Below are 26,371 nucleotides of genomic sequence, written 5' to 3' on the forward strand. Positions count from 1 at the left end.
TGTTTGCAGACGACTTGGTGTTAATTGCAAGAAGTGAAAAAGATTTACAACAAAACATTGAAATATGGAACAGAGTATTCCTTGAAAATGAATTGGTAATAAACAAAAGCAAGACCAAAGTACTACAGATCGGTGAAGAGAGACAGGAGCTAAGAATAGAAATTGAAGGAACACAAATTGAAAAAGTGAAAACTTTCTCTTTTCTAGGTGTAATAATTGACCAGGCAGGCACTCAAGATGCTGAAGTTAACAATAGAATAGATAAAACAATACAGCTGTACCACGCAATGAATAAAAAAACTACCAGTCGAAAATAAAGCTCACGAGAAACAAAAATTAAAAGTGTTCAAATCAATTTATAGACCAGTACTAACCTTTGGCAGCGAATCTTGGGTCTTAACAAACCGACAAAAAGCAAGATCCAAGCCATGGAAATGAAGTTCCTGAGAAGAGTAAAAGGCGTCACAAAATTAGACCGACTGCGAAATGAAGACATAAGAAGTGAGTTAAAAATATCATCTATATTGGAGTATATAGAGCAAAGACAATTATGTTGGTGGGGACATCTACAACGAATGAAAGAAACTAGACCAGTTCGAAGAGTATGGGAAGCAAAAATATCAAAAAACAGGAAGGGAGGAAGACCCAGACAAACATGGGATAAAGCAATAGGAGCCATTCTGCAAAAGAAAAGATCAAACTGGATAGATGCCAAAGCGATAGCACAAGACAGAAAAGAGACCCAGACAAACATGGGATAAAGCAATAGGAGCCATTCTGCAAAAGAAAAGATCAAACTGGATAGATGCCAAAGCGATAGCACAAGACAGAAAAGAGAGGAAACAATTTTTGTATAGATAACTGATATTTTATAGAATTAATGAAATTATTTAGAAATGTAAAGGTGTAATTTGTATATTTGTAAGTACCTACAGTAGGAAAAATGAAAGAATACCCATGAACGAACATATAAAACACGCTGTATTTTCATGTCACCGTGTCACACAAAAAATTGGCCAGCGTAAGTACATGTAATAATTATTGCTAAATGTACTTGCACTGGACAATTTTCTTTGTGACACGGTGACAGAAAAATACAGCGTGTTTTATATGTTCGTTCATGGGTATTCTTTCATTTTTCCGACTGTATGTAAAACTACATCATAGTATGGTAGAGTATATGATTATAAATAAATAAATGATTTTATGATTGGCATAACAAAACGAGAACAGGAAAATACGAGTTTACCTCTTTTTTCGTGTCTATGAAAACTATTAAAGAACCGTAAATAAGTGATATGTGCTTGGTTGTTAATGAGATTATCTGAGTTTGATGTTTATCGATTTTTTAAGGCTCTATGTTGTTCATTTTAAAAGATTCCCCAGGAAACGAAGCCGAAATATTACTTAAAAATCGAAAAATTACTGGTCGAGATTTTTCAACTGGAATATTTGGGGGAAGTCAATAGAAAAGACGTAAGTACCATCTCGTTGGTATCAAAATCTTTACTGTGTCATGGCTTTTATTTAACATTTAAGCGAAAATAGTGACTTATTTTTTTATTCTTTCCAATATTGTAAAAAAAACTACGCATTGCAGATGAAAACGTTGAACAGAGGACTTTCTTGAAAATACTTACTGTTTAAGGGGGTATGCGCAAAATCTTGGCCCAATGCATTCATTTTTTTCGAATCCTGAGAAAACTAATGGTACCCCGTCAAAATAGCCCCGTCGAAAAAGCTCCGACAAAATAGCCCCGACATATTGAGTCTATTGAATAAAAAGAAGTATTTGCTTTTACTTACAAGTATTTAAGTATTTACTTAATACTAATTGAATAAAGTCATTTCTTTAATGCTTTATTCAATTACTATTAAGTAGATACTTAAATACGAGGAAGTAAAAGCAAATACTTCTTTTTATTCAATAGACCCAGTATCCCGCACACAAAACAGCTCCGACAAAATAGCCTGCTGACAAAATAGCCGCGGAACAATAGCTCGCCCACAAAATAGCCCCGACAAAATAGTGCCGACAAAAAAGCTCCCTTCAGAATTCATCATAAAAAATAATCCCTTAAAAATACATTTTTTCGGAAATGGTAATTATCCTTTATTCAGATGTTTACCTTTACTTATTAAACCACATTATTGAATCACATTAAATAAAAATGGTCTTTTCAGAGAACCCGAACCCTTTGTCTTCTGTTAGGAAAACCCAGGAACAAAAAATTCCTGGTTTTTCCTCGTGATTTACTATGGAATCACTAACACGAGAATTTTACTATCACTATTGAGTGTGGTTGTCTTTTTAAAGACGGATCAGATGCTGTGATTTTTTGTGACGGATATTCTTAAGTTGAAGTTGATTTCATGTAATCGAATGAACTATCTTTCAATAATGTCGTCCCAGGAACACAACCAATAAATATTGGCAATAATAATATATGTATGAATTGCCGATATGAATGAGTCAGATGAAATTAACTCATTAGAATTTTTTACTAAGCAACAACATTTTTGTTTAATTTATTAATATTTTGTATTTTGACAACGACGTCCGAAGTGGAAGTCGAAACGTTATTAAAATATTTTTTTTAAAGTTAAATTATGGCTTATTTCCCAATTAGAATAGTGATTTAAAATAAATGGTACTCCGTTAAAAGTTAAAACTTTTTATTGGGGCTGTTTTCGCAGCGGCTGTTTTAGTCGGGGCTGTCTTGACCGGGGCTATTTTGTTTACGGGCTATTTTGTCGAAGCTATTTTTCGAAAACTAATAAGTATTTTTAAAAATTTAAACGCAGAATGAAAGATTACATTATTGCCGAGGGCCTAATAGTCCAGGGCGGATCTGTTTTGAGATGGACGTTGAGAGGTGACTCAAATTTTTTTGCAGAAATTGCTTGAAAATGAATCAGATAATAATATTTGAGTTATCCTCCCTCTCAAAAAGGTCCGGAACATTGTTTAAATAATCAAAATGTCAAAAATGGAAGGAAAAATTCGATTATTTTCTTCGTTTTTTGATTATAACTTTAAAACTGTTCATTTTCGAAAAAAGTTGTACTGACATAAAAGTTGGGTAATTAAATTTTCTATAATATAGAATGGGTTGAAAATTTAAAAAATAGTCACCCTAGTTGAAAAATAGCAAAAATTGCGAAAAAACCATACAAAAACAAGTATTTTCATTTTACGTTTTTCAACCATTTATACTAAACTTAGGACCTTCATATTTCACCCAGAAAAACTATATGATACAGTAAAACAATAGTGTAAATTTCATTAAGACCGGTTTAGTAGATTTTGCAAAATAAATTTTGCAATCCAGCTTTCGCAAAAAAAATTAATTTTTTCAAAATGTTACAGGACTGAAAATAAAGCAGATAGCAAGTTGAAATTTTTTTTGCTTGTAGAAGTGTACTGTACCTTTCATTTGCAATTTTCAAAATTAAAATCGATTAATTACCACGGCGTCAAAAAATTTTTGAATAAACAATAATTTTTGGTGCTACGCGCAGGACAGCGGTGTTCGATTCAAACAAGTTGATTTCCACCAAAATTTCTTCCAATCTTTATCTAATATATTATTTTCTTACTCTATATTTTGTTGTATTTTAATATTTTAATTCCACAAAAATCAAACTAATTTTATTATTGTTTGTGAAATATTGTTTAAACAATTGCATATATTTAAAAATAATAAACTTTTACTATTTAAGTTAAAATATATGAACAAAGAAAGTTTTTGCTAATAAAAGTGTTATTTCAAAGGATAGAGTATGTGTTTTTTTTTGCAATAAACAAATTTATTTATTTATATCGAAATGTAATAAAAATTAAAATGTATCAATCATTATCAAAGGTCATTGGAATGCCCAATCAGAGCAAACTATCCGCTGTCCTGCGCGTAGCACCAATAATTAATGTTTATTTAAAAAAATTACTGACGTCGTGGTGTTAATCGATTTCAATTTTTCAAAATTGCAAATGAAAGGTACAGTACACTTCTATAAGCAAAAAAATTTTCAACTTGCTATCTACTTTATTTTCAGTCCTGTAACATTTTTAAAAAATGAATTTTTTTTACGAAAGCTGGATTGCAAAATTTATTTTGCAAAATTTATTAAACCGATCTTAATGAACTTTACAGTACTGTTTTACTGTATCATCAAGTTTTTCAGGGTGAAATGTGAAGGTCTTAAGTGTAGCATAAATGGTTGAAAAACGTAAAATGCGAATACTTGTTTTTGTATGTTTTTTTTTTAACAATTATTGCTATTTTGCAACAAGGGTGACTATTTTTTAAATTTTTAACCAATTCTACGTTGTAGGAAATTTAATTACGCAACTTTTATGTCAATACAACTTTTCTCGGAAATGAATACTTTTAAAGTTATAATCAAAAAACCAGGAAAAAAATCGAATTTTTACTTAATTTTTTGACATTTTGATTATTTAAACAATGTTCCGGACCTTTTTGAGAGGGAGGATAACTCAAATATTATTATTTGACTTATTTTCAAGCAATTTCTGCAAAAAAATTTGAGTCACCTCTCAACGTCCAAATGTACTAATATTTTTACAGATGCGCCCTGGTCTATAAAGTCCCTGAAAACTTCTATAATGTTTATATTAATAAGTTACAGGGGTGACAAAAAAAAAATAAAATTTAGTGTGATTTTTAATTTCAAATATTTCATTCAAAAGAAACTTTCTAAGGGACTTTCGGTCTTCGGTAACAAGGTAATCTTTCATTATGCGTTTAAATTTTTCAAGAATACTTATTAGTTTTCTCAGGATTTTGCGCCTACCCCATTAAAATGGGGTTTTTTAACTAAAATGTTTTAACGAAGTAAGCATTTTCTTAAATTGCTTATAATTGCTTATAATAGATTTTTTTGCACAAATTTGCTCAAAAAGAGGGCCTTATAACAAATCCACTGGGTGCCAGGCGGTGCCGTGGTCGAAAAATTGTTTAAACATTTTTTTTAAACAAAGTCACAAAAATAATTTTTTTACTTCGAACAATTTTTTTAGATAATCTGGGTCATTCTGAGCAATTTTGTCTTGTGTGATATTTCTTTAAAATTTATTGTTGCCGAGTTATGTATACGCGATAGGCTTATTACGGAGTTTTTGTTGCTACGTAACGTAACGCATCTCCGTATACGTAAAGCAACTAACGTGTAGTAGGGGATGAATGTTAAAATAGGTAGTTTTTGTAACTGCCTTAACGTAACGCAAAGCAAATCGTAAAGTCATTTTTAAATTCCGTTGACATTAAAAAAATAAAACAATGTTCACACAATATACAATTAATATACAAATGTAAAAAAAGATAAATGAATGATGAAATTGTATGGTTTTAATTGCTTCTATTTAAATATAAAAATATTATTTTTCCTTAGGTTAAAATTTTTTTATTTTTGTTTATACCTACTTTTTTAGTTGTAAATTATTGTACCTACATCAGAATTCCAGTATAATGTAAATAGTTTGGTAATATTTATTTGAAAATTTTACTGAAACTAGGTCATTTGTTTATCTAGTTATTAATTGTGGTGATCACTGTATTTCTTAAATTAATACAAGATTTGTTTGTTTTGCTTTATTAACAGACAACTTAAAAACAATAAAATTTTAAATCTATTATGAAGTTCCAATTTCCAATTACAAACACAGAATAATTTTACTCAAATAGACTAAACCAATATATAACCTTAAAATGTTTATAAACGGGTAGTACGCTTATGAAATGTTCATTTGGTAGGTAAGGTAATCGGGCAAGATCCTCGTGTGCATTCGGTGACTTTCGTCTCGATAGGGATGCGTTCTCACGTACGTATCAGAGCGTTACTTTCGATAATGTTAAATTAGGTAGTTTTTGTAACTGCCTTAACGTAACATAAAGCAAATCGTAAAGTCATTTTTAAATTCCGTTGACATTTAAAAAAAAATAAAACAATGTTCACACAATATACAATTAATATACAAATGTAAAAAAAGATAAATGAATGATGAAATTGTATGGTTTTAATTGCTTCTATTTAAATATAAAAATATTATTTTTCCTTAGGTTAAATTTTTTTTATTTTTGTTTATACCTACTTTTTAGTTGTAAATTATTGTATACCTACATCAGAATTCCAGTAGGTATAATGTAAATAGTGTGGTAATATTTATTTGAAAATTTTACTAAAACTAGGTCGTTATTTGTTTATCTAGTTATTAATTGTGGTGATCACTCTATTTCTTAAATTAATACAAGATTTGTTTGTTTTGTTTTATTAATAGACAACTTAAAAACAATAAAATTTTAAATCTATTATGAAGTTCCAATTTCCAATTACAAACACAGAATAATTTTACTCAAATAGACTAAACCAATAACCAATATAACCTTAAAATGTTTATAAACGGGTAGTATGCTGATGAAATGTTCATTTGGTAGGTAATCGGGCAAGATCCTCGTGTGCATTCGGTGACTTTCGGCTTGATAGGGATGCGTATGAACCTAACGTACCAGCCCGTAACCTTAGGTAATACGTATCGCGATACGGGAGTTCAACCATTAATGCGCAAGCGTATATGTCAAAAAGATGCGTTACGTTTACGTATTTGTGTGCACAAAAACTCCCTACTAACGCTCTGATACGTACGTGAGAACGCATCCCTATCGAGACGAAAGTCACCGAATGCACACGAGGATCTTGCCCGATTACCTACCAAATGAACATTTCATCAGCGTACTACCCGTTTATAAACATTTTAAGGTTATTGGTTTAGTCTATTTGAGTAAAATTATTCTGTGTTTGTAATTGGAAATTGGAACTTCATAATAGATTTAAAATTTTATTGTTTTTAAGTTGTCTATTAATAAAGCAAAACAAACAAATCTTGTATTAATTTAAGAAATACAGTGATCACCACAATTAATAACTAGATAAACAAATGACTTGGTTTCAGTAAAATTTTCAAATAAATATTACCCAACTATTTACATTATACATTATACTGGAATTCTGATGTAGGTACAATAATTTACAACTAAAAAGTAGGTATAAACAAAAATAAAAAAATTTTAACCAAGGAAAAATAATATTTTTATATTTAAATAGAAGCAATTAAAACCATACAATTTCATCATTAATTTATCTTTTTTTACATTTGTATATTAATTGTATATTGTGTGAACATTGTTTTATTTTTTTAATGTCAACGGAATTTAAAAATGACTTTACGATTTGCTTTAAGGCCGCGTCTCACCATCAAATAATTTGATCAGTTTGAGCAAACTCCGGAAGTATTGATTTGTCTAACTTGTTTGTACTTTATTTAAAATTAAAATTTTTCGTTATTATCCACAATGAACACTCAGGATGTGACGTCACTAACTGTCACTTTAGTTTGCTCAAACCCAGTTTGATCAAACCATTTGATGGTGAGACGCTGCCTTTACGTTACGTTAAGGCAGTTACAAAAACTACCTATTTTAATATTCATCCTCTACGACACGTTAGTTGCTTTACGTATACGGAGATGGTTACGCTACGTAGCAACAAAATCTCCCTAATACGTATCGAGATACGGGAGTTCAACCATTAATGCGCAAGCGTACATGTCAAAAAGATGCGTTACGTTTACGTATTTGTGTGCACAAAAACTCCCTATTTATTAAGCCTTGAAAATGGCTATTATCCCATTTGTTAAATTTTATAGGATAAGACTTATTGTTTTCGTTATGTCGTAATTTATTATGTAATTTCTTTTATTAATTAAACCAGCCGCAAATAACAAAGAACAAACTTTTACCTGATGGATATGACTGATCACTTCTGTGTGAGTTGCATCTTCTAATGTCTTCCCGTTAACCTCCAAAATTTCATCTCCAACTTCCAAATTGTCTTTGTCAGCAGGTGAACCTGAGAACAAACAAACACAAAGTGAATTATCACACAGTTGCGATGTTTAATTTGCTATAAAGGGATAATAATTTAATTTCTTACGGAGTCGACAATGTTTTATGCTGATGTAGATAAATAATTTATAATGTGTGGGGTTAGAAAGCTTTGAGTGCCAGGTGAACTTTGTAGGTGATTGTGTTTATATGGGACAAAATTAGAAAGTTCTGGATTTGCTTGTAGAAAGTTTTTAATCACTAGAATTTATTAGTCCTGTCGCCAGGGGGGGTACAACGGCCTCCTTTGTTCAGATGGATTTACCCAAATTTTTTTATGTATTTTGACCCGTAGAACACGAATTTTTTGGGTAACAGTTGATCCGGATGTCGATAAGATTGTTATAAACAATGAACTTGAGGAATTACATAACAGCGATTTTTCTCAAAACAAAACATTTTTTGTATTTTTTGGGTCATTCTAAACGAAAAAGTTTTGACAAGTTTATTCATAGGATACATAGTTTTCGAGCTAAACGCGGTTTAACTTTCAAAAAATCGAAAAATTGCAATTTTCGAACCCGAATAACTTTTGATTAAAAAATATAATAGCAATTCTGCTTACCGCATTTTGAAAGTTCAAGTCAAATTATACCGGTTTTGATTATTTGCATTGCTAAAAATTAATTTTTTTATTGTCAAACAAAGCTATAAACATATAGTGCTTGAGTGATGTTTTCAATGCATTTCTCATTTAAAATCGAACGAGTAGGCACGCCAACAAACAGGCTATTTCTACGTAGCATGCGTTAAAACGCATGCATTGGGAACGGGAAACACTATTTGTTTATAGCTTTGTTTGACAATAAAAAAATTAATTTTTAGCAATGCAAATAATCAAAATCGGTATAATTTAACTTGAACTTTCAAATGCGGTAAGCAGAATTGCTATTTTAGTTTTTAATAAAAAGTTATTAGGGTTCAAAAATTGCAATTTTTCGATTTTTTTAAAGTTGAACCGCGTTTATCTCGAAAACTATGCATCCTACGAAGAAACTTTTAAGAACATTTTTTGCTTAGAATGATCCAAAAAATGCAAGAAAATGTTTTGTTGTGCGAAAAATTGCTGTTATGTAATTCCTCAAGTTGTGTGTGTGTGTGTGTGAGAGAGAGAGAGCTTGGATGCGGGTCCGTTAGCCACAGATTTTTATTTTATTTTTACCTCAATTTATTAGTTTTGTTATATTTATACCTATTTCACTTAAATGACTATATTTGTTTCTCTCAAGTAGTTAATGAGTAATTTAAATATTTCCATTTTATGACAACATATTAGATATTCTATACTAATTGGAAAATGAACCTGTGTTTGTCGTAAATTGTAATATAATTGATTTGTATATCTCTCGTTAATTTTGCATTCAAAGAAAATATGGTTCAAATCTCTAATCGAAACATTATCACAAAAACAGACTGATGAATTAACTATTCCTAATTTGTACAGATGTGCCTCATATTCCTCAAGTTCTGTGTTAATAACAATCATATCGACACCCGGATCAACTGTTACCCAAAAAATTCGTGTTCTACGGGTGAAAATACATAAAAAAACTTGGGTAAGTCCATCTGAATAAAGAAGGCCGTTGTACCCACCTGTCTACAGGACTATATGTGCTACTAACATATACAACAAACTGAGAGTGTTTTTTTTTGAGATCCTAAGTCAATATTAAATTTTTTTTTAGATGTTCCATATATTCTATGGCTCTTTAGCATAATTCGAGCCTTGGCCTCACTCCTCTCCATGCGTTACGGTCTGTAGTCACTCTCCTCTACGATAGTCTACCATGGAGATTTGTTGCGTCCTCATCCACATCATCCTCCCATCCCTTTCTCAGTCTTCCAATAGGTCTCTTCCCCTGCATTCTACAGTTTTTTTAGGAACCTGTTATCTTTCCATCCTAAATACATGGTCTGCCCATTAGTAGGCCTACATATTGAGCTAAATGTGCTTTATCCATTCAATTCAACTAATTTTCCTTTAAAAGGAAGCATCCTACTGAGTTGTTTTTGAACGCCGCCGTTTTCTGAATTTAATATTAATTTATCGAGATATTCTATTAGTTAAAAAATTTTTTACAATTTTTAAAATTTCCTGAGACTACCAAATAATCTGATTTCAATTATATGAAGTGCGTTGGATATGTGGAGTACCCTTTACATGTAAAAAAATTGGCACACTTTTATATGGTTTAGTTTTGACAGCGAGACCGGTCGTCAGTTGTAAAATAAATTGTTTGTGAGAACGTCTCTCTTTTCTTTATTACAATAAAAAAAATAGATTGCAAAATTATTAGGCGAAATTTATTAAATTGATTGTAATAAAATTTGGTGATTATTATATTATACAGGGTGTCCAAAAACTCTACCGACAAACGAAGACAGGAGATTCCTCAGATAATTTTAAGACAATTTAACCCAATTCACCTCGTCCGAAAATGCTTCCTAAGGGAGCTAGAGCTATTTGAAGATGGCGTCTGTTAATTAGTTTTTCTTAAATACCTCCAGAACGCTTCTATGTATTTAGAAAAACAAAAATTGGTATGAGTATTTATCTGCCCGAGATAAATCGATTCCATCCATTGAGAATTTCTAGTACCGGTCATAGGCCTCCGTTAGGGTAGGGCAACGGTTACTTTATCGCATAACTTTTTTGTCTTTAATTTCTAAGCATTTTTGACTCTGGATTATTAAATTGTGAGGTATTCTAGTACTAAAAGGTACTCTTGCTTTAAGTCGATAGGATACACCATTTTCTAGAAAAAACGATTTGAAAATTTTTCGTTTTTTGAATTAAACAAAAAAATTTGCAAAAAAAAACTCTTTAGAAAAACGAAAACTTGTACGTTTAATTATTTTGCAGAGATGAATTGATTTCATTAATTGCGAATTTTTAGTACTGGTCATATGCGTCGGTTTTGGGTAGCATTTTTGACAGTAGATTATTAAATTATGATGTATTCTAGTACTAAAAGTTACTCTTCAGTCTTGGTTAAGTTGGTAAAATACACCGTTTTTTTTCATTTTTTTCAATTTTTTTTTTCAAATTCAAGAGACGAAAAATTTTCAAATACGTTTTTCTAGAAAACGGTGTATCCTACCGACTTAAAGCAAGAGTATATTTTAGACTAGAATACCCCAAAATTTAATAATCCAGAGTCAAAAATGCTTAAAATTTAAAGACAAAAAGTTATGCGATAAAATAACCGTTGCCCTACCCAAAATGGACGCCTATGACCGGTACTAGAAATTCGCAATGGATGAAATCGATTTATCTGTGGAAGATAAATACGCCTACCAATTTTCGTTTTTCTAACTAGAAGCGTTCTGGAGGTATTTCAGAAAAACTAATTACAAGACGCCATCTTCAAAGAGCTCTAGCTCCCTTAGGAAGCATTTTCGGACTAGGCGAATTAGGTTAAATTGTCTTAAAATTATCTCAGGAATCTTCTGTCTTCGTTTGTCGGTAGAATTTCTGGACACCCTGTATAAATTTTATAGGCGAATTCGAATCCATAGCTTTGACAAATTAAACTACCTCAATAACATAGATTTATTAAATAGAATACAATTACATTGAGAAATTATTTTTTGTGTACATTGTACTAATCAGATCAGTATGATTGTTTCTGTATGTTTAGTACTCGTATAATGATTTTATTTCTATTCTTTTTATTGAATTTTTTATGTTTGTGTTCCATTATATTTGAACAGCACGTTACCCTGCAACGATTTAGCACTAAATTAACGAATAAAGAAATTTTATCTATTGGCAAACCATCTGGAAGCAACTTGTTGAGCTTTAATTGAGTGGACAGTATTGCTGCTTTAAGAGCCAAATTCCTACGTAAATATATGGCCAATTTTTAGATCGTTCATCTACATCTAAAGAAAATTTATTTATTTGAAGAGAAAACAACTGTTATATTATAGGCCAGGGCATTTAGTAAAAAATAAATCGATTTTTGGGCAACATTAAATTGGAGGGTCCGAGAAGTTAGCTACAGATATAAGGAAATGAAGGCGTGACAGTGTTGCCATGTGTTCTTAAAATAAATCGGAAAAGAGCATGTGATATATTTTTATTAATTTATATATTAACATGGAAAACATTAACTATATAGATAAAATAACGAGAAAAATTTTTAAATTTCTCTAATTATGTCGACATAACAAGATTTTAGTATCAATAATAAAGTTAAAAAGTGTAAAATAAGTAAAATTCTGCTGCTTTAAGATTTTACTTAACATTGATTAAAGACAGATGTAAATAATAACAGACTCCAGAATATATGCAACTGAAAACACAGATATACAAAAAAGTCCAAAGAAATATTAAAAAGCTGTGATAATAACAGGCTTCAGAATATATGCAACTGAAAAACAGATATACAAGTCCACAGTACTATTATTAGGAAAAATAATTTCTCTAAAATGGAAGTTATAGCTATTTATATGGGTAAAAGCACTATAAGTCTTTCACGTGCTACAATAGTTGTAGGCATTTTAATATTTAAAAAAATACAAAATAAACACAAAATGGCGTACTGACGAAGTGAACACTTTTCAGTAGCTAAGGACATTTCAGTATTCAGGTACATTCATTCCAAATAATAAAATAATGAAAAGAAATATTTATAATATAATAAAAAGAAAGTCATAAAATGTATATCTGCAGAACATCTGTGCAATCTGGCAAACGCAAATTTAAACGTTCTGACTCTATTGCCAAATCTCTCCAGGAATCTATCAGGTCAATTGCCATAAAAAAATTTCTAGTAATTAACTGCAATGAATATCAAAACAAACAACAAATATTTATTCGTTTGTGTTTTACATGAATTAAAAAATATAAAAATCCATAGAATAATGTAAAAATGTAGTTTTTGAAGCCTTCTCTGTATATTTGAAGCCTGCAATATATTATACATTATATAGATTATAATCAAATGGCAACACTGTCAAACTTCAATTCAACGTTCTATGAAAATCTAATGTGGCTAACTTCTCGGACCCTCAAACTTAATGAAGTCCCGATTTTTAAATGCAGCACCTATCGATTTGTAACTTTTTGCATTGTGTTCAGGATGACGTCAGGAAAAAAAGTCTACTATAGAAAAATGGGTGGAAATGCATAATTGCACTTTAAAGTACATACAATGCATCCAAAAGTGCATAAACATGTCAAAATCAGTATACTAAGAACAGATTTTGTTACTCGGATATTTTGGGGTCACTGAACAAGAATGCGCCATTAGAACCGACCCCCACAGCACCTGGTACCCTTGGGTACTGCTAAGGCACGCTATCTGGAGTTTCGAGAGTTTTCTGTACTAAATTAATGCGAACAGATTACTTGGAGGTTTTTGGAATCGCTAAACATGAATACGTCGTTAGAACGGACCCCCGAAGCACCTGGTGCTTGCTGAGGCACGTCATCTTCTTGAGTTTCGAGGGTTTTCGGTATTAAATTTGTGCAAATAGATTATCCGGAGATTTTTGGGATTGGTGAACATGAATATGTGATCCGAACCGACCCTCGGAGCACCTGGTGCCCATGGTGACTGCTATTGACATCATCTTCTAGAATTTCGAAGATTTCCGACACTACGTTGATGCAAACAGTGTAGTCGAGAGTATAAAAATAGCAAAAACCCTCCAGTAATCTGTTTATATCTATTTAATGCAGAAAACTATATAAACTCCAGAAGGTGACCCCAAAAACCCTCGAGTAATATGTTTATATATAACAGCACTACAGGCCTTAGAGGCCCTTAGCTTCGATAGTCTTGACTAATTTCTTCCACTTTTTGCGGTCCTGTACTTGTCCTCTCCAGTCTCTTGTACCCATTTCTTCTAGGTCAGTCCGGACGGCATCAAACCACTTCCTTCGTGGTCTCCCTCTTCTTTTCTTCCCTTGTTCTCCTGCTGATAAAACTCTTAGGACGTTTCTTTCTTGTGGCATTCGTAAAATATGACCCAACCATCTAACTCTCTGTGCCTTGATTTTCTGAGTTATTTTAGGTTTCTTATACATCTCCATTAGCTCCTGGTTTGTTCTTCTGCGCCATTCCCCGTTAGCCACCTTTATACCACCAAAAATTTTTCTCAATATTTTTCTCTCCCAAATCTGTAGCTTTTTTTCTACTTTATGGTTCATTGTCCAAGTTTCACATGCATACAACACCGTTGCAGTTGGTCTCACTATTGTTTCATACGCTCGGATCTTGGCTGCCCTGGACACGTTTTTTGCCTTCAACAGTGTGTTTAATGAACCTACTGCTTTGCTACGTATTAACAACCGTTTATCTATCTCTCTCTCTTCGTCTCCTCTATTTGTAACTGTTACTCCAAAGTGCTCAAATTCAGTTACCTTCTCAAATTTATAATCTTTGTCGTTTGTCCTTAGAGTAATCCACTTATTTTCTTCAGCGTTTTCTCCTCTCAATTCCATATATGTACTTTGTTTTTCCTTGGTTTATAGTCAAGCCATATTTTTTGCTTCTTCTTTAAATTGCTTGAACATTTTTTGAAGTTCTGTTCTTGAACGTGTCAGAAACATCAAGTCATCTGCAAAACCTATACACTGTTGTCTTCTGTTATGAATCGTACCGCTTGTCTGGATATTGGCTCCTCTAATTATCTTTTTTGCACGATTGATCATTTTTGACTGTTTACCGTGACAGATGTTTACCGTGACAGATGTCAGTAGGTGACATTTACTAGCAACTCGACGGTAAGTAATCCAACTCGACGGTAAGTACTCCAACTCGACGGTAAGTAATTCACTTACCGTCGAGTTAAAAAATCTCTTAATTTTAATTTATTTTTTGAAAGAATAAAGAAAACTAACGAATTATTTATTAATATTGAAACTTCTTAGGCCTATAGCCAACATTTTTTCTCTTCAAATACGCGATCAAAGTTGAAAACTTGGAAATATCAATGCCATCATAAAGAAAAACGGTGGATTTAATCATTGAATATTCTGCCCAGAGGCTTCCAGGAGCTTTCAACTGCATATGTCTTTGAACGAAATATGCCAATAGAGTCTTTTCTTCGATTCTTAAATTCTTGCCTTCGCACCATTTTTTAAAACTTTGGTAGGTATTTTGATAACGGATTTTGGATTTTTCGGGAATAATTGCGGAACACCCTTCTTTCCAAGCCCGTTCAATTTCTTCAAATTCACTTTCGCTCATATTTTAATTTATAATAATCAAAATTGTACTTAAAATTATTGACAACTAAATAAAAACTCAATTCTCCATCGTTGTTATGCACCCTAGTTACTATCTAACAACCAAAGTATCAATCTTGATAAAATGAATGAAACTAGTCAATATGACGAAAATGTTTAATTTTATAATTTATAATGGTATCAATCGTGCAAAAAACGTTATAAGCATGTCGAACGTTAAGGGTAACCGATCTCAGACAATAATTGGAGTCGTCGCTCCGCTCCTCCTTCAAACAATTGTCTTCGATCGGTATAAAACCCTTACCGTTCTCCATACTTAATATACTATTCCAGCACTAGATTGAATAAGTCTGTTGACAGGGGGTCCCCTTGTTTTAATCCTCTGTTGACGTTAAACTGATTTGAAAAACTGCCTTCTATCATGACTTTATTGACTGTGTTGGTTAACGTCATTTTTACTAATCGTGTCAGTTTCTCTGATATTCCTAGTGCTCTCATTGCTTCGTATAGCCCGTTTCGTGAGATGGAGTCGTAAGCCTGTTTAAAATCGATAAAGAGCATATGCAAGCCGAGATTTTGTTCATAACTATTGTTTTGTAATAACTTTAGCAAAAAAATTTGATCGGTTGTTCCTCTTCTCTGTCTGAGTCTGAAACCAGCCTGGTATTCTCCTATTATCTCTAATTCATAAGCTTTCAATCTAGTTCTTATATTTTTTGCTAATACCTTATACACCACTTCTCACTTCTAACAGTGCGATTCCTCTGTAATTTTCACATATGGTCTTATCACCTTTCTTGTGAATTGGGCAGATGAGTGCTGTGTTCCATTGCTCCGGCATTTTTTCGTTATCCCATATTTTCTTTATAAGTCCAGCTATTTTTTGATGCAGTATATTTCCTCCTACCTTTAATATCTCTGCTGGCACTCCGCTTTCTCCGGCACTTTTATTATTTTTTAGGTCTTTTATTACTGTTATTATCTCCCTTTCTGTCGGTGCTTGTGTTTGTTGTGGTTCCGCTTCTTGTATTCGTTGTTGTTCGACTTGCCCTCGCTGTTGCATTTCTGTTTCTGTTTGGGCTTTATCCTTTAATAATTCTCCGAAGTATTCTGCCCATCTATTCAATTTTTCTGTCTTGTCTCCCAGCAACATACCATCTTTATTTCTGCAAAACATTGTGCATTTATTTTGAGTCCCTCGTGTTTTTTTACTCCTTGATAAAAATTTTTAACTTCTTTTTGGACATAGTTTTCTTCTATTAGTTCTAGTTGCTTTTCCAGTGATTTTCTCTTCTTTTGCCTACATAATCGCTTAGCTTCTCTTCTTTTGTCTTTATAATACTCTTTACTTTTTTCTGTGTTGTTTCTAATATTTTTCATTTTTGCGTTGTTTCTCTGCTCTAGAATTCTTTTGCAGTCCTCATCAAACCATTGTTCTCTCTTTTCTTTTTCTGCTTTCCCAATGCTAAGGTCTGCCGCTTCTATCACAGCTGCTTGTATTAGTTCCCATTCCTCTTCTATGTTCCCGGTCGTGATTCTTTCCAATCTCTTGTTTATCTCTTCCTCTGTTCTTTTTGCTACCTCTTTATCTTGGAGTCGCTCTAATTGGTATTTTGTCCGTTGTGTTCCTTTTCTTGGTAGTTTGGGAATTTCTTGCTTAAGTTTGACTATTGCCGACTATTTAGTGCCGAACCCCTCGAAACTCCAGATGACGTGCACTAAGGATGCATTTTCGCCCAATTTTTCTATTGTAGACTTTTTCCTGATGTCATCCCGAGCTCAATGCAAAAAGTTAGATGTCGATAGGTGTTGTATTTAAAAAACGACCATACCTACAAGACTTAAAAATTCGGTTTTTATTAATTTACTAGCTGACCCGGTGAACTTCGGTCCACGGTTCCAAGAGGAAAAACTTTTTTATTTTCAATTTTAGCGAAAAATGTCATTCTTGATAAAAATTTTTGCTTGTTCTAGAACCCCATAAAACGAAAATTCAAGTTTTTCAAATCCTGCTTAATTTTGTAGCCAATTTTATGTAAATCCCTATAAATTTTTGCACTAAGTTTGAAGTCGTAACAATAATCTAGTGTTTCCAAGCCACAATATAGCTTAGTAACTGTAAACTCCGATAAATAAATTGCGAATTGTCATTGTTTTCTTCAATGTAAGCGTTCAATAAATAATTTATTTTGTGATAAATTTCATTATTAAAATTATTGAATTAATAATTATTTAATTATTAAATGATTAGATCTTTCATGAAGAACGACAAAGTCTGGCTTTATAATCCAAAGAAGCGAAAGGGTTGTTCTTCTAAGTTATTATTGTTACAATTTCAAACTTAGTGCAAAAATTTATAGGGATTTACATAAAATTGGCTATAAAGTTAAGCAGGATTTGAAAAACTTGAATTTTATTTCGTTTTATGGGGTTTTAGAACAAACAAAACTTTTTATCACTAATGACATTTTTCGCTAAAATTGAAAATAAAAAAGTTTTTCCTCTTGGGCACCCCATCCGTGGACACACTGTATGAGTTATTTTTGATTAGTTTTACTTATATTACACAGTCTTAAAGTTTGGCGCGTTCCTCCCCACTCACCCTGTATAGACGTTTTTTTGTTAATTATTAACAATTAAATAATTAAGTGAATTATTGCTTATCGTGGTATAAGTTTTTGTGGGACACTCAAAATAGGGCATTCATTCACAGTCATTTGTTTCGAGCTTCGGTCATGTGTCACATAATATTAATATATCTACGTCATACGTTATTGGTATGTACCAATGATACAAACCAAAGACGTATGGCGTAGATATATTAATATTATGTGACACATGACAGAAGCTCGAAACAAATGACAATCGATGAAAAGCGCAGTACGCAATTGGTAATTCACCAGTGGTGGATGCGGGTTTTCCTTGTTAAAACCCGTACGTTTCTACGCGACTAGCAATGCAAGAGTGGTGGTCTAGCGACTGGGAACCTTGCGCGGTCGCCATGCGCGTTGAAAGATTTTACTTCCAATTTTTCGGAGAGTAGTTCTACTGTCCCTCTTAATACTGTGGTACAGTTACGGGTGGTAATTTTTGACTGTACTTACTTTACGAGTTTTTGAAAACATTTATTTTGCAATCTTTCTTAACATACCAAAGGCAAGTACACCCAAAAGAGAGCGTCGGTGTGGATTTAGTGTAGTTTTTTTTTTATTTTACAGGTTTTATAGGAAAATATAAAAAACTTACCATATAATTTAATTTTGTTATCTTTGGTTTCGACCAGAATGATTACATATCCACCTAAATCCACCATGATTTGAGTGGAGACAAGTCTGAAACAAATAAAAAACAATATTTAACTTAAGAGGATCGGTACGTATTTTCGGCTGCAATGCTATTCAAATGGGGATTCATTTTTTCGAATCCTGAGAAAACTAATAAGTATTTTTGAAAAATTTAAACGCAAAGATTACGTTATTAGCGAGGGCCGAAAGTCCCTGAGAACTTCTATAATGTTTATTTTAATAAGTTACAGGGGTGAAAAACTAAGAGAAAATTTAGTGTGATTTTTAATTTCAAATATCTCATTCAAAATAAACTTTTTATTTATTCTAAGGGACTTTCGGCCCTCGGTAATAATTTAGTCTTTCATTCTGCGTTTAAATTTTTCAAAAATATTTATTGGTTTTTTCAGGATTCGAAAAAAATGAACACAATGCCTTGGTAATATTTTCCAAATCTATCTTTGTCTTACAACGCACTCAGCCGAATATAATATTGTCAGCATATATTGTCAGTCAGACACTGACAATCAGTGACAATTTTAAATATTTGACATTGCATCGGGAATATTTTGAGTTATTGATTAAATATTATTGATATATAGTGTATTTGATACATAATTAATTTAAGACGTGAACTTAATAAAAAGTTATTTATTGTGTATTATTTGTGGAAGATCCAAGCAGAGAATACATCAGGATAATATATTCTGTGATCCAAGTATTTTGTTGTTAAAGATGTTCAAAATTGTAAGCGTTCCTAAACAATATATTATTAAAAAATCACTTTAACACTTTTCCTCTTTTCTCGATTGAGTATTAGTCTTTGTTGTACAAATAAATTATTACCTACAATCACTGAATACATAGTTAGTGAAAAATGTATCATATTTAGGGCCGGTTGTTCGAACGCTAATCAACAATGATTATTATCAAATATTTAATTAGTGTCACCAACTGTCAATGTCAACTTGGATTGGGCTGCTGAAATCATAATTATTGATTTCAAATATGAAATTACTTAATCAATTATGTTAATAATTGTTATGTTAAATGATTAAATAATCTCATAATTATAATTAATTATGTTTTCAGCAACCCAATAAAAGTTGACATTGACAGTTGGTGATAGTAATTAAATATTTGATAGTGATCATTGTTGATTATCGTTCGAACAACCGACCCTTATTAACTGAATTAATAATTTGCAATTATAAAAATATCAGTTATCCAAGAACATTCAAAACCCATCTCTTTAAATGAATGATGACATTTTCAAGTAGAATGACATTCTAGTAATGTTTACATATCCATACCAGTGTGAATTTTACTACATGTAATTTGCCGTGTAAAGACAGAAAAAGTAGGGATACACGTAAAATATTTGCGAATTATGTACCCATAGCCTTAAACAATATTATTAATTAAAACTTTGTTTTAATACAAATGTAAATATCACAATTTTCAAATAGATTTTTTTCTACACCCTATCTTTAACACATTCACGGACACGACTGCATATGAAGTCACTTACTCCATAAGAAGACGTGGCTACATGTGAAGGGTGTCTGTGAATGTGTCTTACATACAATATGAAAGAGATTGGTTTGGAGAATACCCAGTTTGTCAGCTCTTTTGCTTTCGTACTCAACTCTTCGCAGGAGATCAAACATTTCTTCGTCAGAAAATCTTAAATTGGAGATTTTCCTACCGGCTACTGTCACTCCACCGGCCCATCCTTCTAAAACCATCATCATGACATGTTCACCATAAATGTTGAATAAGTCCGGTGACAACACACATCCTTGTCTAACACCTCTCTCGGTCTTGAATTGGTTTGAGAACTTCTGATCTAGTCGTACTGTTGCTATATTGGACTGGTACATAATTTTAAAGTGTCACCAGGTGCATTGGTGTGCCCATTTCTATTAAAATGGACCACATATTTATCCAGCTTACACAATCAAATGCCTTTTGGTAGTCAACGAAGCATATAATCATAGGTACTTGAAATTCTCTAGACTTTTCAGTGAGTTGTCTCAGGTTCAGGACTCAGGATTTGTTCCCGTATACCTTTACCCTTTACAAACCCCTTTATAATTGTAGAATATATCTCTAAAAGTAATTAAAAACATGTATAAAAACCCAACTCTAGGAAACAATTATCAAATTACTTTAACCACACATGATTTTTCCAAGCTACGGCCATTGTGTTGGCAAGTTTGCAGATCTAAATTTCAATTCAACAGTCATCTTTCATGCTTGCAACTTGGCACTTTATACTTTATAATGGCAAAAAACTGTACTTCCAGCAGCAACAGAGCAACGGCTGACCGCCAAATTAGCCTTAAGAGAAATTTGTGTTTTGCTGTTTTAAAGGCGAACGTTTATTTGCAGTTTCTGAGCATATATTTGTTTGGCGATATTACACTCTGGATATTAAAACAAAATAAATATATTGTGTATATAGTTCTTTGACACAAAATGTACATTGCAGAAAATTAGATCTTCTTCGTTCTCTATATAAGACAAGTTGCCTGCAATAATTATACAACTAAACAGGGCTGCATACTAACATCATTACTATACAACATAATACTGAATATACAGGGTGTCCCGAAAAGATTAGTCATAAATTATACCATATACTCTGGGGTCAAAAATATGTTGATTGAACCTAACTTACCTTAGTACAAATGTTCACATAAAAAGAGTTCTAGCCCTTTAAAGTTACAAAATAAAAATCAATTTTTTCCAATATTTCGAAAACTATTAGAGATTTTTTATTGAAAATAGGCATGTGGCATTCTTATAGCAGGAAAATCTTAACAAAAAATTATAGTGAAATTTGTGCACCCCATAAAAATTTTATGAGGTTTTGTTCCCTTAAACCCCCCAAACTTTTGTGTACGTCCCAATTAATTCATTATTGTGGTACCATTAGTTAAACACAACGTTTTTAAAACTTTTTTGTCTCTTAGTATTTTTTGGATAAGCCAGTTTTTATCGAGATGCGGTTTCTTTTTTAATATATTTACATAAACATTTTCTGTGGGTTTTGCTCCTTTAAACCCCCCAAATGTTTGTGTACGTTCCAATAAAACTATTATTGTGGTACCATTAGTTAAAAACATGTTTTTAAAACTTTAAAACATTAAATTATTATTGTGGTACCAATAGTTAGACACAATATTTTTAAAACTTTTTTCCCTCTTAGTCTATTTTCGATAAACCAGTTTTTATCGAGATGCGGCTTCTTTTTTATTATGTTTACATAACAATTGTATGGGGGTTTCGTTCCTTTAAACCCCCCAAATGTTTGTGTACGTTCTAATTAAACTTTTATCGCGGTACCATTAGTTAAACACAATGTTTTTAAAACTTTTTTGCCTATCAGTCATCATCATTCTCTTTGCCTTATCCCTATGCGGGGTCGGCTTCCCTAATTGCATTTCTCCACACAACTCTATCTTGGGTCATAGCAATGTTAATCCCCTTTACCAACATGTCCTGCCTTATCGTCTCCCCCAGGTCTTCTTTGGTCTTCCTCTCCTACTCCTTCCAGGAATCTGCACTTCAGCTATTCTTCGTATTGGGTGATTAACGTCTCGACGTTGAACATGACCAAACCATCTTAACCTATGCTCTCTCATTTTGGCATCAACTGGTGCCACACCTAGACTTCCCCTAATATACTCATTTCTAATTTTATGTTTCTTTGTCACTCTACTCATCCATCTAAGTATTCTCATTTCCGCCACATGGATTCGTTGTTCCTCTTTCTTTTTCACTGCCCAACATTCAGTTCCGTGCATCATAGCCGGTCTTATGGCTGTTTTATAGAATTTTTCCTTCAGCTTCATTGGAATTTTTCTGTCACACAACACACCACTCGCTTCCTTCCACTTCATCCATCCAGCGCTAATTCTACTGCATGTATCTCCATATATTTCTCCATTACTCTATAATAGCGATCCTAGGTACTTAAAACTATTGCTTTTCACAATCATTTCACCATCCAAAGATACCATTTTATTTGTATGGTACTCCATCTTTAAATGAATATTCCAAATACTCTGTTTTTGTCCTACTAAGTTTTAAACCTTTTTCCTCCTAAGCTTGTCTCCACTGTTCCAGTTTTTGTTCTATGCCTATCAGTATATTTTCATATTATAAAAATGTAAATTATAAATTTTTCATATTAGTGCAGCCGATATGTGAAACAATTGTGCATTTAATGATAGAAGTATATAATTTGGACCACACATACTGCACATATAAAGGTTCAAATTTAGGTATGAGGCCATCTCAGATTTTGCCTTTTACAAAAATGGCGGGGATTCAAAATGGCGACTACACATATGTGACTAATAGCACGATAACTTTTGAACGAGACTTCAAATTTCAACCAAATTTGGTATATAGGTTCTTTTTTTGATGTACAAGATCGAGGTCTTGAACCGGAAGAATCGGTTTACCAGAAGTTGTGTTTTTCCTGGTTTTTATGTAAAAATATGCTTTTTTTCAATTCTTTCACCCTGTATATATTAATTTTTCAAAAAGGTAATACCGCCATTGAAAATAGCGTAAAAATATTTTTTAGGAAATATTTTTAACTTTTTAGTTATGTTAATTACCATTTAATAAATGCAAAACGTATCTTCACATGTACCTATATGCTACAGATTCGTGCAAATATTATAAGAATTATTGTATATTTAATGGTACAAACATATATAATTTGGACCACATATACTACACATATAAAGGTTCAAATTTAGATACGAGGCCATCTCAGTTCTTGTTCCTTTTACAAAAATGGCTGGCATTCAAAATGGGGACTATACATTAGTGACTAATAGCACGATAACTTTTGAACGAGACGTAAGATTTTAACCAGGTTTTCTTTTTGATGAACAATATCGAGGTCTTGAATCGGAAGAATCGGTTTACCATAATTTGTGTTTTTACTGTTTTTTATGTAAAATATGTAGTTTCTTTTTCACCCTGTATATATAAATTTTTCAAAAAGGTAATACCTCTGTTGAAAAGAGTGTAAATATATTTTTTAGGAAATATTTTGAACTTTTCATTTGTTTTAATTACTATTTAATAAATGCATAATGTATGTTCACATGTACCTATGGGCGGCAGATTCATTTTGAATGCCCGCCATTTTTGTAAAAGACTAAATCTGAGATGGCCTCATATCTAAATTTGAATCTTTGTATGTGTAGTATGTGTGGTCCAAGTTATATGCTTCTACCATTAAATGCACAATAATTCTTATATTATTATTTGCACGAATCTACCGCACATAGGTACCTACATGTGAAGATACGTTATGCATTTATTAAATGGTAATTAATATAACTAAAGAGTTCAAAATATTTCCTAAAAAATATCTTTACGCTCTTTTCAACGCCGGTTTTACCTTTTTGAAAAATTAATATATACAGGGTGAAAGAATTGAAAAAGGAACAACATATTTTTACATAAAAAAAAATGTGTGTGTACTTTGTACGCACGTAAGAAGTTATACTTCTCTTATATGATTTAAACGAAATTAATATACTTTTTATTTATATTTTGTTTAAATATTAAACTAATTTATACTTACTACTTCTCAAACATTTTTATTAGAACAGTGCCAAAAATTAAAATAATAAAAGAATAAAACACACACAAACACATTAAACAAGCCACAAATGATGTCTGAACATTAATTGTCGAAAATTTTTTTAACTAAATACGTATTTTCTGAAAATACAATTATATAATAAATACACTTACAATCATAAAATGTTTAAAAAAAAACAAAAAAGAAAGTTTCTATTGGGACTCGAACCAGCGCTGATAAGAGCGGTTAGTATTGGAATTCATTCGCCGTCTCCGCTTAGCCACGGACACTATGTGTCATTATTTACGAAGATCGACTAACTAAACGGATTAAACTTGTGATATTTTGATATTTTGAAAATTGATCAAATTATTTTAATTTTGAATTGAAATGATTTAGAAATGAAAAAATACAACAAAACATAGAGTAAAAAACAATATATTAGGTGAATATTGATAGAAATTTTGATGGTAATCAAATTATATAAATAAAAGTATTACATACTATGTATTTTGGCAGATCAAATAGGTAGGTTTATACCCATGATACATTAACAATTATTACGTACCTGTTGCTTTTAAAAACTATTTAAAAGTCACTACAATATTATAAACTTTTTTGTTTCTGTTCTCACAACAATAAAACTAATATATTATACATTTGTTTACCTTTACCTTTACCTCCAAACCACAGCTGCCATATCGGATAATTTTTGACATGTCATTTGAACATCCAATCAGAACAAAGTTATAATGCGCATGCGCCGGGCTGATAGGTTTTAACATATAAAAAAATCACCCTCTATCGCCGGTAAAGAAGTATGACTTCAAAAAACAGTAAAAACACAAATTCTGGTAATCCGATTCTTCCGGTTCAATACCTCTATATTATTCATCAAAAAAAGAACCTATATACCAAAGTGGGTTGAAATCTTACATCTCGTTCAAAAGTTATCGTGCTATTAGTCACATAAGTATAGTCGATATTTTGAATGCCCGCCATTTTTGTAAAAGGAACAAAAACTGAGATGGCCTCGTATCTAAATTTGAACCTATATATGTGTAGTATATGTTATCCAAATTATATGCTTCTATCATTAAATGCACAATAATTCTTATATTATTATTTGCACGAATCTACCGCACATAGTGAAGATACATTATGCATTTATTAAATGGTAATTAAAATAGCTAAAAAGTTAAAAATATTTCCTAAAAAATATTTTTACGCTCTTTTCAATGGCGGTATCAACTTTTTGAAAAATTAATAGATACAGGGTGAAAGAATTGAAACAAAAACAGCATATTTTTTCATAAAAACCAGGAAAAACACAACTTCTGGTAAACCTATTCTTCCGGTTCAAGACCTCGATCTTATACATCAAAAAAAGAACCTATATACCAAATTTGGTTGAAATATGTAGTCTCGTTCAAAAGTTATCGTGCTATTAGTCACATATGTATAGTCGCCATTTTGAATCCCGCCATTTTTGTAAAAGGCGAAATCTAAGATGGCCTCCCATCTAATTTTGAACCTTTGTATGTGTAGTATATTTGGTCCAAATTACATGTTTCTATCATTAAATGCACAATTCTTATAATATTTGCACGAATCTGCCGCACTATATTATTACCAGGTCTCTATAATCGTACTTGACCATATACAAATAGGTGGTGGATTTGACAAATATTCAAAATATATCGATAAAAAATGGCTTTTCGAGAAAGTACTAAGAGGCAAAAAAGTTTTAAAAACACTGTGTTTAACTAATAATACTTTAAGAATAATTTAATATGAATATACACAAAAGTTTAGGGGGGTTTAAGGCAACAAAACCCCCATAAAATTTTTATGGGGTTTAAAAATTTCATTAAAATTTTTTTTAAGATGTTCCTGCCATAAGAATGCCACACGTCTATTTTCAATAAAAAATCTCTAATAGTTTTCGAAATATTGAAAAAAATTGATTTTCATTTTGTAACTTCAAAGGGCTATAACTTTTTTTATGTGCATATTTGTACTAAGGTAAGTTAGGTTCAATCGACATATTTTTGACTCCAGAATCTGTGGTATAATGTATGACTAATCTTTTCAGGACACCCTGTAAATGAGGAAAGTACTAGACGGATGGAATGGAGTAATCAGTATAGGAGGCAGAAAAATCAGTAAATCAGTAACCTGCGATACGCAGATGACACATTTATACTAGCAGCGAATGAAATATAAAAGATTAACATCACCGAAGTCTAAGTCGGATAAGCAAAGAATTCGGACTTCAGATCAACACCGGAAAAACAAAAATAATGAT

At 31.7% G+C, this 26,371-nt stretch overlaps 1 protein-coding gene across 2 annotated transcripts in view; it reads right to left on the minus strand.

The window, feature by feature from the left end:
• The window catches only part of LOC126885685 (protein PALS1), a 667,108-nt gene that overhangs the window by 627,149 nt on the left and 13,588 nt on the right, over positions 1 to 26,371 (minus strand). For both annotated transcript variants that reach the window (XM_050652389.1, XM_050652391.1), the window contains exons 2-3: positions 18,409 to 18,494; positions 7,817 to 7,926 (exon numbers count right to left, since the gene is read on the minus strand). In XM_050652389.1, the coding sequence (XP_050508346.1) occupies positions 7,817 to 7,926; positions 18,409 to 18,475 (177 nt within the window). In that variant the 5' untranslated portion in view covers positions 18,476 to 18,494. The remainder of the gene's footprint in view (positions 1 to 7,816; positions 7,927 to 18,408; positions 18,495 to 26,371) is intronic.

Source organism: Diabrotica virgifera, chromosome 5 (genome assembly GCF_917563875.1).
Source record: "Diabrotica virgifera virgifera chromosome 5, PGI_DIABVI_V3a".
Lineage (NCBI taxonomy): Eukaryota > Metazoa > Arthropoda > Insecta > Coleoptera > Chrysomelidae > Diabrotica > Diabrotica virgifera.